The following is a 17,869-nucleotide window of genomic DNA, read 5'->3' as shown; positions in this document are numbered from 1 at the left end:
CCTTAAAAAAAATTCTGTTTTAAATATAACTTTTATACTCTTTTAAACACCAGAGAAGAGTTACAGGACGCCAGTGAGTTTCATTGGCTTAGTGTAGCCTGAGGCGCCCTCTGCTGGTGTAGAAGCTAAAATCAGCTATTATTATAAAAAAAGTGCTTTCGTAACAATGAAAAGATATTCAGTTGAAAGGCTTTAGTGTCATCCGGGCCAAAAGCAGTAGGGGATCGTCACTAAAATGGAGACTGAGAAATTATAATGAGCAATTTCTTTAAAACTGTCCTTTTCATCAGTTCAGACCATTTGCCAAGACCGTTGGATGTATTTTTTCAGTCTTCCTGCTTTACTTAGATTGCTATCTCTTATCAGTGTTTTCTCGTTTTCCGGGGTCGTCCTTGTCTGGTGGATCTACGTATCAGGTCTCTCTCTACCCTGTTTCACTTCTTAAAATAGCATCTTCAGTCTCTGTTAAAGTGTGGGAGCTGAAAGCTCAGGCTGGAAATGTGAATGGCAGCATGTTAGCACTGGCAGAAGTTCATTGTGTCAGGTGCAGATCAACCCTGAATTCCTATCAGATGTAATGTAGATAAATGCCTTTGAAGTTGGATCTGATATCCTCTAAAATCTCATATTTGAAGCACTGTCTGTTTATAGTTTAATAAATGGACTGCTGAAAAAAGAAACAAATTCAAAAAGGATGGCAAAAGAAGTTTTTTTGGCACCGCTGTCTGCCAAGCGCCTGGATAATATCTTAAAAGGCCCATCAGATGATAAATCAGAAAGAGTTGCAAAGCTGCGATAAATCAGCATTTTAAAGAGCTCCGCTGCTCTGTAACAGCTGTTCCATGCTCTGCCCACTGCACCAGCCTCATCCATTCACAACCATAGCCAAAACTAAAAATAAGATTACCGAAACACTTTCTAAATCGGTTTACATGATTTAAAGCATTAGGTATTAAGAAATAACAAACAATACTTATTTTAAAGTATGTACTAGTTTTAGTTCATGGTGATGTATGCATATACTAATATATTTTAATGTATTGCATAAACATGAGTTAACAGTATATTTACACTACCATTTAAAATTTACTGTTGATCATTTTGTTTTACACTCTCTGAGACTACATTTATTTGACCAAAATACAGTAAACACTAATATGTGACACTGGACCACAAAACCAGTCTTAAGTGTCAATTTTTCGAAATTGAGAGCTGAATAAATACGCTTTCCATTGATCTATGGTTTGTTAGGATAGGACAATATTTGGCTGAGATACAACTATTTGAAAATCTGGAATCTGAGGGTGCAAAAAAATCAAAATATTGAGAAAATCGCCTTTAAAGTTGTCCAAATGAAGTTCTTAGCAATGCGTATTAATGCAATATTTTTAATATAAAAATGCAAATATTATTTTTGTTGACATTTTTCAGGATTCTTCGATAAATAGATTAGATTCCTTTCAGGATTTATTTGAATGCTGTTTGTCTTACCCTGAAATTGGTGAACAGCAGTGAATAAATTATCATTAACCTAGATTATTGTTAGTTGATGGTTCATTTTACCTAATGCATTAATTGATGTTAACAAATTAAATCTTTATACAAAATGTTACCTGGATTACTTACCGTTTTAAAACATTATCCATTAAACATTTTCAACACAAACAAGTCAACACTGTTTTGTCAAAAAAATCTTAACAGTGATACAGGCCAATGATGATGATTATTATTTAAATAGGGGAATGAGTAATGATGGCAGTGACATTGACTGCATATGATAGCGACACCCAGTGTTCATATTATGCATTTAAATTATTTCACAATAACGGGCCAAATTCAGTTCTCTTTTAAAACATTTTGTGGGCCGCCACAGAACATGTGTTACACAGCCACTCCTGCTTTAAGATGTTGTTTGCTAAGAGGGGTCAAAAGACCAGCCAAACCTCAACATACAGATGATCTTATTGTATTGTATTCCGTAGATTAGTGCTGCTGTTTAGCATTAGCATCTTCAGTTATTTTCTGCTCTGACAGTATTTTTCTGTTTCCTCAAATAATATCAGAGCCATGCGAGTCTGTTAATGACAATCCTTGAACTTTTTTTTTTTTTTTTTGTCTGTAAATGTTGTCAGAATAAGCCACTGATGGTGGTTTGATGAAAGTGAACACGATGAGTGAAGAGATAAATCTCTCTGCTACATTTTTTACTCAAACAACTGGGATGACAGCACCTCTGTGAGCTACCTCAGTTGTTGACATTTTCAAAGGATCTGCAATCAATCAAAAGGCCATAAATAGTACGGATGGTGCCCCATGACGTCCAGCAGGAGATGTTACACTCACCAGGGGTGAAGACCTTCATATTAGATTGCAATATTTTCTCCTGAGTGACGGCTGTAAGAATAGCACACAAACATCTGGGCACACACACACACGTGAATATAAAATTGTATCATTGTACTGATAGTAATCAATAAAATTCACAATACAAAATAACCCAACTTAATTATGTTAATTATGATTATTCATTATTTTAACCTTTTGACAGCACTAGTATTTTCATTTTAGGTTTCTGTTTTGCAGGTCTTCCAGATTCTTTCCCTTGTTCACCTGATGAAAGCCCTGTATATTGTATTACTGTTTTTCTTCCATCCACAGAAGCAGGCAACAAGAAAGCAAAGGGATCCAGTAAGATCCAGCGCAGTCAGGAGACGGGAATGGCAGTGGAGTATCCCCGCAACGTCATGGCTCGCCAAGCCAGCCGAGAGTCCACTGATGGCAGCATGAACAGTTACAGCTCTGAGGGCAAGTTAGTATCCAGAGCAGTGTAAACCCTTGCAACTTATAAATCGCATATACATATACATATATATATATATATATATATATATATATATATATATATATATATATATATATATATATATATATATATATATATATCAGATATATATTTAAATGTTGGACAGTAGCATACAGTGTGTATTATGATGTATAATGTAACCCCGTCCTAATTTCTGCGATTTTACCCGAAGCTGACCTGCTTTCGCACTCCTTTAAAATGTCTTGTCTCTGATGTTTTTTGGCATTCACTGCAAACCCATCACTCATACATAAGTGGTCTCTCAACAGGCTGTGTGTCATGTTCATATGAGCTTCTCTTCTAGATTTATTTGGAAAAACCATAAGGATAAGCTAATAGAAACAGTCTGATTTACAGAGCTAATGCTGTGTCCACTACTTTCTCAGCTCCATTTTTGGAGCCAGATGGCAAGCGGTACTCCCCTACAATAATTAAAATATCCATCATCTTCAGAGAGGGGTCTTGGCAGGGTCTGCAGCTCCACAGAGAACGGCAGCCATGCTTGCCTTTGTGGCGTCAGAGCAGCAGTCGGTCGCCGTGTCACTACACAAAGTGTGACTTTGTGACTCCGTGATTTAAGGCTTATTTCACATTAATGTGTTTTAAATAGTCTGAAATCACACGAGGCTGTTCATATGGTAGCACGACACGGGCTGGCACATTCCTCAGACATTCCTGCTGCTGTTAGGTCATGGAAATTGTGCTGGTCTCAAAGGAAATATTGAGTGTATTAAGAGGGGCCTTAACGCTGGACAGGGTTTACATACCATACACAGCGCAAGTCTGCCGCTGGAGGAGATGGGCTGCATTTCACTAGCTTCTGAACTCTATATGAGGGCAGTAGGCTCATTCTGGAGTAGCAGATTTCATCCAAATAAACTTTTATAATTGTTTTATAGGTTCTTGTTTGTTTTCTTATGTTGGTATCTACTGTACAAAGATTAATTTTTTAATTTCTATTGATTTATGACAAAAAAGAATGGCTGAAGATAACAAGAAATTGACCGTAATTGCTGCCTTACAGTTGATATAGATCTACTCATTTGTCTATCTGATAACCTGTGTATGTCTCAGTCTGATCTTCTCAGGGATGAGGTTAGGGGCTGATAGCCAGTTCAGTGACTTCCTAGATGGTCTTGGCCCTGCTCAGTTAGTGGGTAGACAAACACTTGCCACGCCTGCTATGGGTAAGTAAACATCATATAACATTCATCAAGTACTGACTAAAGTCTATCTCAGTTGAATTTGATGCAATGGAAAACTTTAAAACCCTTTATTTTTTGTTTTGTAGGAGATGTTCAGATTGGACTGATGGACAAGAAAGGGCAGCTGGAAGTGGAGGTTATCAGGGCCCGTGGTCTTACACCTAAACCAGGTTCCAAATCGCTGCCGGGTGAGAGTGTGCCAACAATACATACAATAATTTTCATTAGCAGTGTATAAAAGTGAAAATAGATCAAGGATTCATTATACAGTATGTCTTCTTCTCATTATGTAAACACTGTTATTTGAATGAGTAATGAGTAAATTAATCAGTTTTAGGTGCACCAATTGTTTTTTTATGTAAGCATGTAACCATTTATGACCATTCATAAATGGTCAGCAAGATTTTTTTAAATATAGAGTTAACTTTTATACAGCAAGAACGCATTGATCAAAAGTGACTGTAAATACATTTACATCATGTGAAACTGAACTAGAATATAAATATGTATTGAAATAGAAACAGTTATTTAAACGTGTAATAATATTTGACAATATTACTATTTTACTATATTTTTGATCAAATAAATGCAGCCTTGGTCAGTATGAGAAACGTCTTTAAAAAAACAAAAACAACTTTTGAACAGTATTGTATTTGTAGTTTTTATAGTGCTTAATGGAAATATGATTTAAAGTTTATTAATGGAGTGATTACATCCCATAAATTTGATAATTAATACATTGTACTAATTGTAAATATGACATGTGCCACCACCAGGCACTTTAACTGCCTGACCAACCCTAGTTGAGCACTACATCTGCTCTTCACAGCTCCCTATGTCAAGGTCTATTTGCTGGATAACGGAGCGTGCAAAGCCAAAAAGAAAACCAAGATTGCACGGAAAACGCTCGATCCCTTGTATCAGCAATCACTGTTGTTTGAGGAGAGTCCGCAGGGTAAAGTTCTCCAGGTAGGAAGCGAATTTCATTCGTCTGTTTTTAATATGCCTCCAAAGTCCAACATTTGTGCGTACTGACCACCGAATGTGTCTTCAGGTAATAGTCTGGGGAGATTACGGCCGCATGGACCACAAATGTTTCATGGGAGTCGCCCAGATTCTTTTAGAGGAGCTGGATCTTTCTAGCACAGTTATCGGTTGGTACAAACTGTTTCCCCCTTCATCATTGGTCGACCCGACGTTAGCTCCTCTCACTCGTCGCGCTTCCCAGACCTCGCTGGAGTCTTCAGGGCCGCCGGGCATCAGGTCCTAGTGAACGGACAGGAAACGCACGACCCAGTGGACCAAGGACCCGAGGCAACAATCAGAACCAGAGCGGCAGATAAAGAGACAGATGGACAGAATCATGATCAAAGCTTTTTGCTGAAGCCTGACAATCACTTCTCTCTTTTACTTTTGATCTTTGGGTTGTAGAGATTTCCTTTGATCCACTCTGCTCCTTTTCTGCATGTTTTGTTGCTGAGATGACAATTCGACCCAAATAAAAAAAGAGAAGGAAGGGAGAGGCAGCCAAAATGTCTGACAGGAAGCGGAGCCCACAGTGGCGCCGGTAGCCTAGATTGCTCTGGTCAGTCAGTGCATTTATTTTCTCATGTGTTGGAGAGAGAGAGAGGACAGCACTGCCCCGCCTCTATATTGCACTTTCAGGAAGTCCCTCTGCTGAAAGACCAGAGGTCGAGGGTTAAAGTTCAAGATTTAGTCTTCTCAGAGAGTTTCCTCTCTGCATCACGGATGCTGCATCCGAGGCCCCGCCGTGTGCCGGTCTGGCACGAACTCAGACTCAGATTGTGTGACTGTGGCGTGTGTGTGTGTGTGTGTGTGTGTGCGAGAGTGTGCTTTTGCGTTTAAGAAGGCAGGGAGACGCATGAGAACCTTTTAAGTCTGTTTACAGCAGTCGCCACCGACTGCTTTGCCTTTTCACGTTAATGTTGATTTGGTAAATAGGCACACTTTGGAGAATGTGAAAACATGATTCATGTTTTCTGACATTTGTGTCATACGAGCTTCATGGAAGACACAAAACCACTTGTATTCGATTCACCGGGACTGTAAAAAGATGCCACTATCATTTAACAGCTCACTAACACGTTCGATTACCAGGTTTCACGCGATCACAAATCATATCTTACAGGCATTTCCGAGCACTTTTAATTCTATTCCATTTGGTAAAGGACCTGTACATACCGATATTAGAATTTCTACCCGACTAGAGTTTATATTATTTTAATGCAAGCACAAATGCTTGATTTTTGAACAAAAAAGAGAAAAAGTTCAAGCTTTTGGGGATTAAAGGTAATACATAAAAAGATGAAAAAAACTAAAGATATTTTTAGCAGTTTGTCATCAGTTTAGTTGATTATAAAACCAATCTCACAGATCCCCCCTGAGCATTTTGAATGTGACAGTGATATGTTCCAACAAGGGGAACAGATGCCACCAATGAGGGGAACAGCATGAATCTGGAACTGTTCCAAGTTGCATGCACATTTTGTAAAACAAGACAGATGAGAAAAAAAGAGACTACAATAAGTGTGTGTTAGTTCCACAAACTGTAGGCCAGCTTGTATGTTGCATGTACTTGTACAGTTTGCTTGTACTTGATATAAATAGATTATCAAATAAAACTAAGCCATTCATTCCATGTGTGGGCATTTGGCCGGGTTCAGCCATACACACAGGCCTTATTTTGGGGCTGAATGTCTATAAGAATTTTTGAATAGTTTGATTTCCTTTTCCTTTTTTTTTAAACCCTGGATGGATAAATAAGTGCTGTACTGTAGTACTGAGCAAACACAAGGCCCTATTTTATTGAAGATGTTGGTGTTCACTGTAGTCTGTACTACTGTGGGGCTAAAACTAAGGTAGATAATCTGTATAAAAACTAGAGCTATCTGTATATGGAATATAATTATGAAAATCACAATGACTTAGAGATATATTGATATTGAAACAGAGTCTATCAAGTAAACATTGCTTACGTACATGCATATATTGTAAATATGAGTCTGCAAAGAATTTTACTTATATTTACAAAGCGGCCCCATTCAAGTTAATGGATCAGTGCTCTGTCTCTTGGTTCTGCTGAGCGGAAGAAGGGATGCCTCCAAAGTTTTGTTTTAGTGATGCCCAATCTGGCGAGAGAAATTTGGACCTCTATCGACCTGTTGCGTTACCATAAATGCTCACGAATCCTCGTTTCAATGAGAAGTTTACTTTATATGCCTGGTTACGGCAGACTTATTTACTTTGTCAGTATTATTCAAGGATACTGATTGTTTACAGTTCGTGTGTTCCACTGAAACAAAATTGAAAGTATTCACTGCAACATTTCTTGTTTGTACAGCAGACGTGGCTCAAATAATGTGTATGTTTTATATTCAAGAGTTCATTTTTATTATTTACAAATAAAAGACTGTGTGGAAGAAAATGTGTGTACTGATTTTTTTTTTAATTATGTATTTTGGTTTTTAAATACATGTTACAAGCTTTTTAATTGTATGTTACATTTATAATCTATTATCATTTAAAAGGTGTAAGAATATTTGTGTACTAAATATTTTAACAATTCAAAATTATTAATGACTTAACATTTTGCCCATGCCCTCAAACCAAATCAAGGTCTGTCCAGTAGCGTCTTGTCCACCAATGCATCATACTCTAGCTCAGGGGTGTCAAACTCGGTTCCTGAAGGGCCACAGCCCTGCAGAGTTTAGATGCAACCCTAATTAAACACACCTGATCCAGCTAATCATGTCATTTAGGCTTATTTGAAAACTACATGGTTTGTGTGTTGGAGCAGGCTTGGCCCTCCAGGAACTGAGTTTGACACCCCTGCTCTAGCTAATCATAATCCAATCTTTCCACCGCGTGGAGACAAATAGCATTACACTGTTCCTTCCTTTTGTTTAGGGTTTATTTCGGTTTGTTTGTTTATTTATTTACAGTCGTGCAAGGTCACTGTTTAACAATTGCTAAATTCATGTCAGGAATCATGACGTCATTGTACAGTTAGTTGGACTGTAATAAAACAGTGCTGTTTTTTTCATGAACCAAATCATAAATTTAAAACTGGAGTCAAAAACAGACAATAATGTTGAACAATAATGAGGCAAGAAACTATCCAAAATAAAGGGGTACAAAAGCGGTCACTGGTGTGGTATCCTTTCTTAAGGATTTCATATTTCCTTCAAAATGTGAATAGTACTTTCAAAGGGTGCATATTCTGAGATTTAAAAGGCTTCCGAGATTTTACACAAAGATTATAAATAGAAATGACAGAGACAGAAAATGAAGACATGAAAGTGCAAACAATAAAAGGCTTTAAAACATTAAAATAACAAAAGAGCAGGTATAAATAAAATGCATTTTTCTCATAGAATCAGAATCAAAAATACATCAAAAGAAAAATTAAAGAAGGGGAATTTGATGAATGTACTGTATTTATAAAATATCTTTGGTTACCTACTCTATAATATTATTTATATATTTAGTAATATTTTGAAGCTTTCATTTTTATATTTCAGTTTTCATTTTACGTTTTAGTCATTTTTCTTCCATTTAAACTTTTTAAGTTAAATTTAAATTTATTTCAGTTAGTTGCTAAGGCAATATTTTTGTTTTGTAGCTTTAATTTTTTTCATGTTAAATTTAAATTATGAAGACAAACATGGCCTATAGGAGCAGGGTACGCTCAATGCCCCTGTTTTTTATTTAGATTTTTTGGAGAAAGAAAGCGTCAAGAATGTCAGCAGCTGGAAACCAGGTGTGTTTTTGAGACAAGACCTATTTTGGTCCACTGCAGATGGTCCACCTGATGCCGAGAATGTGGTAAGTGGACAACACAAGCCGTACCATCGTTCGGGTCCAACAATGTGCAAGCGGTTGAATCAGATCAGCTTTAACAGGAAGAAATAAAAAAGACAGTGAATAACAAGATGATTTGTAACTGGGAAATATCCGTGTAATGGAAGCTACAGCGTGAAAAATTCAGTGCAGGAAGTTGTTGTGGATTTTCAGATGCTAATTGGGAACATTCCAGCAGCCAGGGGCAAATTTGGTTTAAATGGACATAAAATATCTGCCACATATTTGTACTTTGTTGTTATAACTTGCTACTTTAAAATGGTTCAACTGTCTGCATGTTTAGCAATAAAAAAAATAATAATTAGCAGTGATTAAACAATGGTTGTGTATATAATAAAAATATTTTCATAAATACGACACACTATAAAGGCATTATGCAACATTTCAGACACTTGTATGCTACTTTCATCTATTTAAAATTTATTATAAATTTAACATTTATTTTATAAATTTAAAACTTTTTATAATTTTGTGTAAAAAAACAACAAAAAAAAACTCGAAAGTGAAAACAAAGCAGAAAAAAAGAGGGAAGGAAAATACACCTGCTTCCAGGCAGTGTTATTTTATCATTGAGGTCCTAGTTTTTATTTTTATATTTTACATTTAAATTTTTATTTTTTGTATTTTTAGCAATTTTGTTGTTTTTATTTGCATTGTTTTATTTTTTCTAAATATGTAGGCGTATGTAGATTTGATTTAAGTTTAAGTTATTGTAGTGCATCAAGTTAAACTAAATGAAAATAAGGAAAGCTGCTTTAGAAACTTCCTGAAAAAAGAATCAAGACAGTCAGCATATAAGGAAATCAAACAAGACAATAACAAAAAGCCTAATTAATGTTTTTGAAGCTCAGACATTTTTTAGAAGCTCTGAAATATTTTCACTCATTCATTTTACTCTATTTCATAAAAATAGATTAAACGAGGGCTTAGTTTCCCCCCCATTTACTGTAGGTCTGAATATAGTAAATCTCCACCTGTCCTTAAAGGGATAGTTCACCCAGAAATGAAAATTTTGTCATCATTTACTCACCCTCAAGTAGTTCCAAACCTGTCATTCTGAAATATTTTGAAACGTAACGAAGCCTCGTTTACTGAAATCACGTGGCAGTTTGATACGCGCCCTGAATAGTTTGAAACAAATGATTCACTGAACTCACTGAATCAAACAGAGTGCTTTCTGAGGGAATCGTCTAATGGAACTGCAAGTTATCGTTATTTTTAGTGATACCCGTTTTAAATGAAAGTTTATGAGTTGAAGGTTCATCATTAGCTTATAACAAACTCTGCTGAAGGTATCTGCAATGGTTCGCGTTGTCTCGTGTGAACAGGTGAACCAGTCAGCGGTGGACTGTGTCAAAAAGGCATTCAGTAAGTATAGGCTACATTCATAAACTTAGTGCTGGTGCAGTGCCAGTCAGCTGTTAATGGAAAGTGTCTGTTTTGCCTGGGAAATGAAACCAGTGGCGTGAAAAGATTTCAAACATTTTTAAAACATTTGATTTATAGTCAGTCTTGCAAATATGTAAAAAGCATATCTTGCGCTCCATACTTCAAATGAATCTTTTGTTAATATTTTAAGTCTCGTTACTCATTTCTCTTTGCCTTGATCCCATTGGCCATATAATCTTTATAGCTATTTTATGACAGGGGTTATTGGAGAATTTGTCTGGGTTCTCACTATCCCTCACCACAGTGCCATATACTTACATTCTTCAGAAATGTGTTTCAGGTTGATGGATTGGAGTAGGCCCTATCATTAGAGGCTTTAGTAAACTCTCTGTTAATTCACAGATCTTATGGCCAAACCAAGACTTAGTTTTTACAGTTTAACCTAACATCTAAATCAGTGAATCTGATTTATTGTGATGTTAATTTGATTGTGATTTCTTATAAGCTTGGCATACAATGGTAATATAGGTAGGCCTACATCATATAAGCTGCGAGGAACCACACTATTACAACAGTAATAGCGGCAGTAAGTTTTATTTTAATTAGGCTATTTTTTAAAGCTGTTATGGTTTTTAGCTATATTTCACACTTTTACAACCCCTGGCAAAAAATGATGGAATCACCACACTTTGTTTTGAATTTATATCAAGTCAACAAATCACAGAAATGACACGAAATCATTTTTGCTTGCTAATTCAACACTTTGTTTATGTGAAACATACCTCAAACTAATTAAGTTAAAACATTTTAATGAATGGAAAATTGTTTTCCATATTAAGTAGAGGAAAAAATTATGGAATCATTCAATGTTAAGGAAGAAAAATATGGAATCAGCTTGTAATTTGCATTTCTGAAATAAATTCCGACACATTTCTAAAATGCTAATTAGTCAGCAGTTAAAAGAGAGTGCTTCCAGACCTTAACGAGCTGTTGGACTTGGCTAATTGAAAGGAAACATGGCCCCAACAAGAGAGCTGTCTGTTTAAATTATTATAAAACTCCTCCAAGAAGAAAATCCATCACGGAGTGTGGCAAAAGAAGTTGGATGTTCCCAGTCAGCTGTTTCTAAAATATGATGCACGTAAGGAAGACAGGATAGAAAACTCAAAGCAATTTGCCTTGAAAATAGAAAATTCACAACGAAACAATATCGAAAAACAAATGGATGGAAACAGGAGTCAATGTGTGTGACAGAACTGTAAGAAATCGGCTGAATGAAATGAGATTTAAATATAGAAAAGCCAAACGAAAACCAGCATTAACTAAACAGAAGAAAACAAGGTTACAGTGGGCTAGAGAAGCAGTCATGGAGTGTGGATGATTGGAAAGTGATATTCAGTGATGAATCCCGAATCTGGATTGGACAAGGAAATGATGCTGGAACTTTTGTCTGGTGCCATTCTAATGAAATGTATAAAGATGACTGCCTGAAGAAAAGGACCTGGGGAAATGACAATACTTCTTACCTCAACAGTCAATGCACAAGTGTACATTGACATTTTGGACACTTATCTCATTCCATCAATAGAAAATAAGTTTTGTGATGATTCAAAGAATGTTAAAGCTTTTCTTCAGGAAAGGCATATCAACTCGATGACATGGCCAGCAAACAGTCCGAATCTCAATCCGACTGAAAATTTATGGTGGAAATTGAGAAAAACTGGTCCATGACAAGGCTCCATCTTGCAAAGCTGATCTGTCACCTGCTTTTTGACAAAGTTGAATCCAGCTTGGTGAAGTATATTGTTTTTCATTAGTGAAGTCCATGCCCCAAAGAATTCAGGCTGTCATAAAAGCAAGAGGAGGAGAAACAAAGTACTAACTGTGTGTTTTGGTATAGATGATTCCATAATTTTTTCCTCAACATTGAATGATTCCATATTTTTTTCCTCTACTTGATATGGAAAAGAAATGTTCATTAATTAAAAGAGTTTAATATATATATATTAAAATATTATTGAATTATTAAACAAAAATAGTGTGATCTCTGTGATTCGTTTATTTGTTATGAAATAAAAAAAATTGGGTAAACAACATCTAATTATGGTGATTCCATAATTTTTGCCAGGGTTTGTATCAATGCTTTGTAAATGAATAGGGTATATTCAAGTCTGTATTAACAGACTCACACCACTAGAGTGTGTTGTTGTTAGCTGTGAATGATTCCTTTTTGGAGACCTATCCACACAATAATAATAACAAAATATTGAAATACGTTTTTATGGTCGTAATAATGTAAAAAACGTAGTACCAAAAAGAAAAGGATTACATTAGGATAACAATGTCCTGTCCATAAGAGTTTATGCTTTAAGTTCATATGTAGACATTTTTACCATCCAAATACAGCTGTAGATTTGAGCTTTGCTTACAGTAAATTTCTTTCTTATAATAACTTGCAATTCCAAATTATATTAAGCCCAAGTTTGCACTGCCAGGATCACTAAATAAACTCAATGAAATGTATAGTATTTGTATTGTAAACACAATAGGTGTTCTTGTTCATTTAGTTTATGCCTTTCTGTTATACTTTTGGCAGTTTTGCTAATGAAAACTTAAACCGCTTTTGTACAGCAAGAAAAGCTCATATGGCATAATTAATATACTGTAACTCTATTCTTAGTCTGAGAAATAGTACAGATTTTGTATCCGTGCTATTGGCACATTAAGCACAAAATTTCAACTTAAAGGCTTGTAAAAAAAAAAAAAGAAATGATTGTCTAATTTCTCATGCATGTGAACAAGTTTGTAAAAAGTATGAAACAAGATGCTGATACATGGTCTATTATGTATGTCCAAGCCTGATATGACCTGAAGAATAATGCTGTAACCATATTTGCTGATTTATTAATATGATTATTAATTTAGATATTGTGATCATGTAGAAAGAGATTTGCATTACAGTGACGGTATTAGATTGTAACACTGCAATGTAAGGTTCCAATGATAATGTTATCCTGGAAGATTTCCCTGAATTACAAAGACAATCAGTGAAGCGCTGAACAGCTGCGTTTGGCATCTTACTTTCTTACACACACACACACACACACACACACACACACACACAGGAGCAGACAGACACACTCTGTCTCTTTATGTAATGCTTTTGCATTTCTCTTGTATATTTCTCAGCATTTCAGTCTTACAGTCTGATATATATTATGCTTTGACTTTGTGCCTTGATCTGTGCAGTGTATTTAATGTACTTTATTGGCACGACAAATAATTGTTATTGTTAATGCCAAAGTATTTGAATTGGCTTTATCTAATAAAAAAGAGTGAAAAACAAGGCATAGCCTAAAAGGGCAACTGAAAACGAAATGTACACTATTTAAAAAAAAGAAAAGAAAAATAATATATGGCCATGCTACTGTATAATTTGAAGGATTTTTTCCGTATTAATTTTTTACACGTGTTTTACCAGTATTTTGAATTTTACACTTCATCGCATTGTGTTTTAGAGTAGCTAAATAGAAATTTCCGTAAAATTAATGGATAATGTTTTGTGTTATGAGCTGCAGTACCCTACTTTTTCTGTATTTTACGGATTAGTTTTTTTTTTTTTTTTTTTTTTTTTTACAGTGTAACAGAGTCAAGAAGAAACATTCTTACGAATGCTAGCTAGACTAAGCGAAACAGTTAAATATGTAGAATATAATTAAATAACGTTCACGTCATAAAACATTCAGTTTACCTGCTAATTAAACTGTAGTATGCCGCTTATCGGCGTTTGCATTGTATTTCTTTTCGGATCACGTGATTTGTCTGGCAGAGGCTCCTCTGGATCACGGATCAGACTGAAGCCTTTTCAGTTGAGCCCTGTTTTGAAACCCAGAAAGTGTATTTGTTTGGTGTTTCTATAAAGAGTCTTTTGAGGAGAATCTGTTCTGCCACCACAGTGAGTAGGTAATGATGATGTGGGCACAGCGGTGTTAGATAAATGTTTCTATCAATGATGACAGATATCCCCAGGCTTAAATGTAGATAACATAAATGGGCACGATGCCAAAGCACCTGAGAATCAATCGCAATTAAATATTGAGTATGAATTCTAAAATGACATTTTAAAGAAGAGATTGACAGAAACTGTCTTAAAAATGACCTGAAAGTAGCCTAATTCGCGCCCTGAAGCCCACGCTTCATGAAACTCATAATTTGCTTGTCGTGTATGTGTTTAAGTCCTACATTAGATCTTGTCAGGACATTTGAACTAGAATACAGTAGCCAGTGGTTTACAGTAGCCCAGAGAGAGGGAGAGAAATCGAGAGCGCGCGCGGGTGATGCCCTCCCCTAGCCAAATCTCCTCCACTGACATGGTGACGCTCCTTCAAAACTCCAGTTTCACGGCGGCGGGAGCAGATTGCTTGAGTCATCTGAAGGTTCATAACTTTACCAAATCTTTCATAGCTTATCTGCAAATGAGTTGTATACCTGCACTTTTCAGTAGAATATCCTGTTGTATATAACCTTAACGAAAAGATAAAAAGAGAAGAAGAACAATAAAGCACCTAATGTTTTTACACCGGGAACTGTGAAGCTCGTGTACAGTTTCTTTATATGTGCGCACCGCTGGTGCCAGACGCGCGTTTCCAGCCCGCGCTGGTGATGCGATGCCCCGCAACCACAGCGGTGATGAGGGCGGCACTGGTCTCTGGATGAAGACCTCGCAGCACTATGGCATGAAAGATGTTGAAGCCGGTCGTGGGACGATGAACAGCGCAACCAGGACAGTCGACAGTCTGCTGTCGGCGCCGGGCACAACAGGTGCAGGAGGCTCGGAGAACCAGAGGAGAAAGCAGGGCGCCCGGTTGAGCTTGCTGGGGAAACCGCTCGTCTACAGCGCGCAGAGCGGCAGGAGAAACGCGCGCTACAGGAAGCTCCAGAACCACCTCTACAATGTCCTGGAGAGACCGCGAGCCTGGGCATTCATTTATCATGCTTTTGTGTAAGTAAAATTGTTCTTTCTCTTTCTATTGATTAGGCTACATCATGTATGCTCACAACTGGAGTTCACCTGTTACTTAAAGTGATATTTATTCACTTTGTTTTAAAAGTCTCCTTTTCCTTCGAGGAATGAATCCTCATTGTGTTTGACATAATTAGCAGTTGTATGTCTAAATGTTTTATGAAAGGAATATAGGGATGTAGAAAATTGCAATCTGCTGTACAGTGTTTTCATATCATAGTTCATATGCCAGTCCTCTTAGTTATTAAATTTAGCCTACTGCTTATGATCAAAATGTTGATTACTATCTTTTTTCAACTCATATTTGATGCCAATTCTGGGTTTTAAGAAATGGTTCTAGTTAAGATGTTTGATCATTGACTTACTATCTAGCAGTGGCCTTTGATAGACTCGGCCGTTTGTCTTTTAAACGCACCAATAAGATCTCAGAGGGTTTGCTTTATGGTGTGTATTTGCCATTACTGTTACTGGGAAATTTATGATAATGGCTTTTCAGAAATTTTCTGTAAACTCCCTGAAAGAGATTCTCTTTATATGACCCCAGTTTAAAGGAAAATGCATGTATTCTGACATAGTTTTTATGTTCAGATTGGTTGCGTCTGTTGACGTTTTGTTAGGAACGTTTGTGCAAGGAGGAAGCCGAGCTGTTGGATGGTGAGACTGGAGAACGTTGCTCTGTGCTGCGAGACAGGATGTTGTTGTCTTATTTGTGCTGAGAGGACAGCTGAGGTCAGGGAGGTTAAGTTGTTACTTCTGCAACGACGCATTGTCCCACACTAGTCAGAAACATCACAGAATCAGCACACTTGGACTGGGCTTATGTTTGAATATGCTATCAGTAGGGGGAAAAAAATCAACAGAGGAAGGAAGTGGCTTTTACATGAGTTGCTATTGGTTGTTAACAGTAATTAGTTTTTGACAAGCTTTAGAACATGTTTATTAAGCATTTGTAGCCTCTGATTCATATATAAATTTGCATAAGTGCATAAGTCAAACTCGGATTGTGTGTGTGCTGTGTGCGCAGGAAGAAACACTGTGTTAAATGTGATGAGAGTTTTCGTCATGAGAAATAAGTTAATAAAGAAAATCTTAATCTTATGAGACTATTGGTTTCAAAAGGCTGTGTGAAAGAAGACGTGGGGGACTGTTTGAAGTCAATGAACAATCAATCACAACCACAAACTGTGCCCTGAGCAAACCGTATGCTGCTTCTCTGCTGTTTCCGTCATGTACTCATATCCTTTTTAATAAACAGAGACTACTAAATACAGCACATTATTAAAATTATTAGCACATTTGTCTCTTGTGCCAGTATGCTTTAGGGTTAGTACCATACGTCACCATATGAACAAATGCCTGATTAATTTCATCATTAATTATGAAGGTGCCATTTAGAGCTTGAGCTTGATATCGTTGAAATATGAAATTTCTTATAGGTGACGAAAGAGGTCATTAATTGTCACACTTTCTGTTGCTTGATAATTTATTGCTATAAGAAATATTTAAGAATTCAAAAAATGTGCCATTTAATTCAAACAATTAGCTATAAACAAATAATTAAAAAAAAACACAGAAATAACATTATTGAGATTTACTGAGTGTGATTCATTTACTATTATGTGTAATGCAACCTATATCTATATTTGTCTAATGCAACCTATAGGGCGTTTTCTAATGACTAATGTGATTGTCAGTTGTTTTTAATTACTTTTATAAATTGATTAGATACTGGAAGGTCTGAAATTATGTTTCCATCATGTTTTCTGTGTGTTGGATAATCAAATGATACAATTCTATTTTTTACAATTCTACGAGTTTTTCAGCAAGACACCCCCAACATACTATATGTACAGTATCTAGCATCCAACATAGTGTTATACTATACTATGTGTGAGACTATAACGCACTTTTTGTTCAACAGGTTCTTTAAATGGAAAGTATTTTCAGTGGCCATATCAATTACTCACAGTTGTTTGCTCACCCAGCAAATGTTTTTTGTTTTTTCACCCAGCAAGCTAATTTTTCTTTGTGATGAGCTGACAACAAAATCACAGCTGAGCGCATTTCACCAAGGTTAAAGCTTCCATGCCGTATCAATATCAACAACAAAAAAAATTATCGCCTGGGCTAATTCTAAACATAATCCTCTCTGATAATCATATTTGACACTCAGATTTCCGTATATGCATTAATACTGGTTTCACCAACACGAAATCGTTATGCTGCCATCATGAACACTTACATTATTAAAGCCACATTGAGTTTCCTTTATCCCCTCAGAAATCACATGCATTCTTTAAGACTGAAAAAGGGAAATTGCACAGTAGGTGAACACTGCCATAATCATCTGTATACGTCATGCCATAGTCAGATTCAAGCCCTCTTTGTATGACTGAGAATTCATCTGGTTTGAGGTAGAAGTTCATTGAGTTCCCCATTCACATTTCCTAACTGTGTTCCATTTCATGGTTGTTGTACAAAACTGCATGGTTTACCTAGATGGCTCAG

At 36.3% G+C, this 17,869-nt stretch overlaps 2 protein-coding genes across 2 annotated transcripts in view; both read left to right on the top strand.

The window, feature by feature from the left end:
- The window catches only part of LOC306882270 (regulating synaptic membrane exocytosis protein 1-like), a 78,848-nt gene extending 71,342 nt beyond the window's left edge, over positions 1–7,506 (top strand). The window contains 5 exon segments of the mRNA XM_079436784.1: positions 2,659–2,809; positions 3,938–4,050; positions 4,155–4,256; positions 4,898–5,037; positions 5,123–7,506. Of these exon segments, the coding sequence (XP_079292910.1) occupies positions 2,659–2,809; positions 3,938–4,050; positions 4,155–4,256; positions 4,898–5,037; positions 5,123–5,338 (722 nt within the window). The 3' untranslated portion in view covers positions 5,339–7,506.
- Positions 7,507–14,752: 7,246 nt separating this feature from the next.
- The window catches only part of LOC306882739 (potassium voltage-gated channel subfamily KQT member 5-like), a 121,224-nt gene continuing 118,107 nt past the window's right edge, over positions 14,753–17,869 (top strand). Inside the window, exon 1 of the mRNA XM_079437591.1 lies at positions 14,753–15,340. Coding sequence (XP_079293717.1) covers positions 15,006–15,340 — 335 coding nt within the window. The 5' untranslated portion in view covers positions 14,753–15,005. The remainder of the gene's footprint in view (positions 15,341–17,869) is intronic.

Source organism: Barbus barbus (genome assembly GCF_936440315.1).
Source record: "Barbus barbus genome assembly, chromosome: 16".
Taxonomy (NCBI): Eukaryota; Metazoa; Chordata; class Actinopteri; order Cypriniformes; family Cyprinidae; genus Barbus; species Barbus barbus.
Note: the sequence above shows the minus strand (reverse complement) of the source record. Positions and strands in the feature narration are given on the sequence as shown.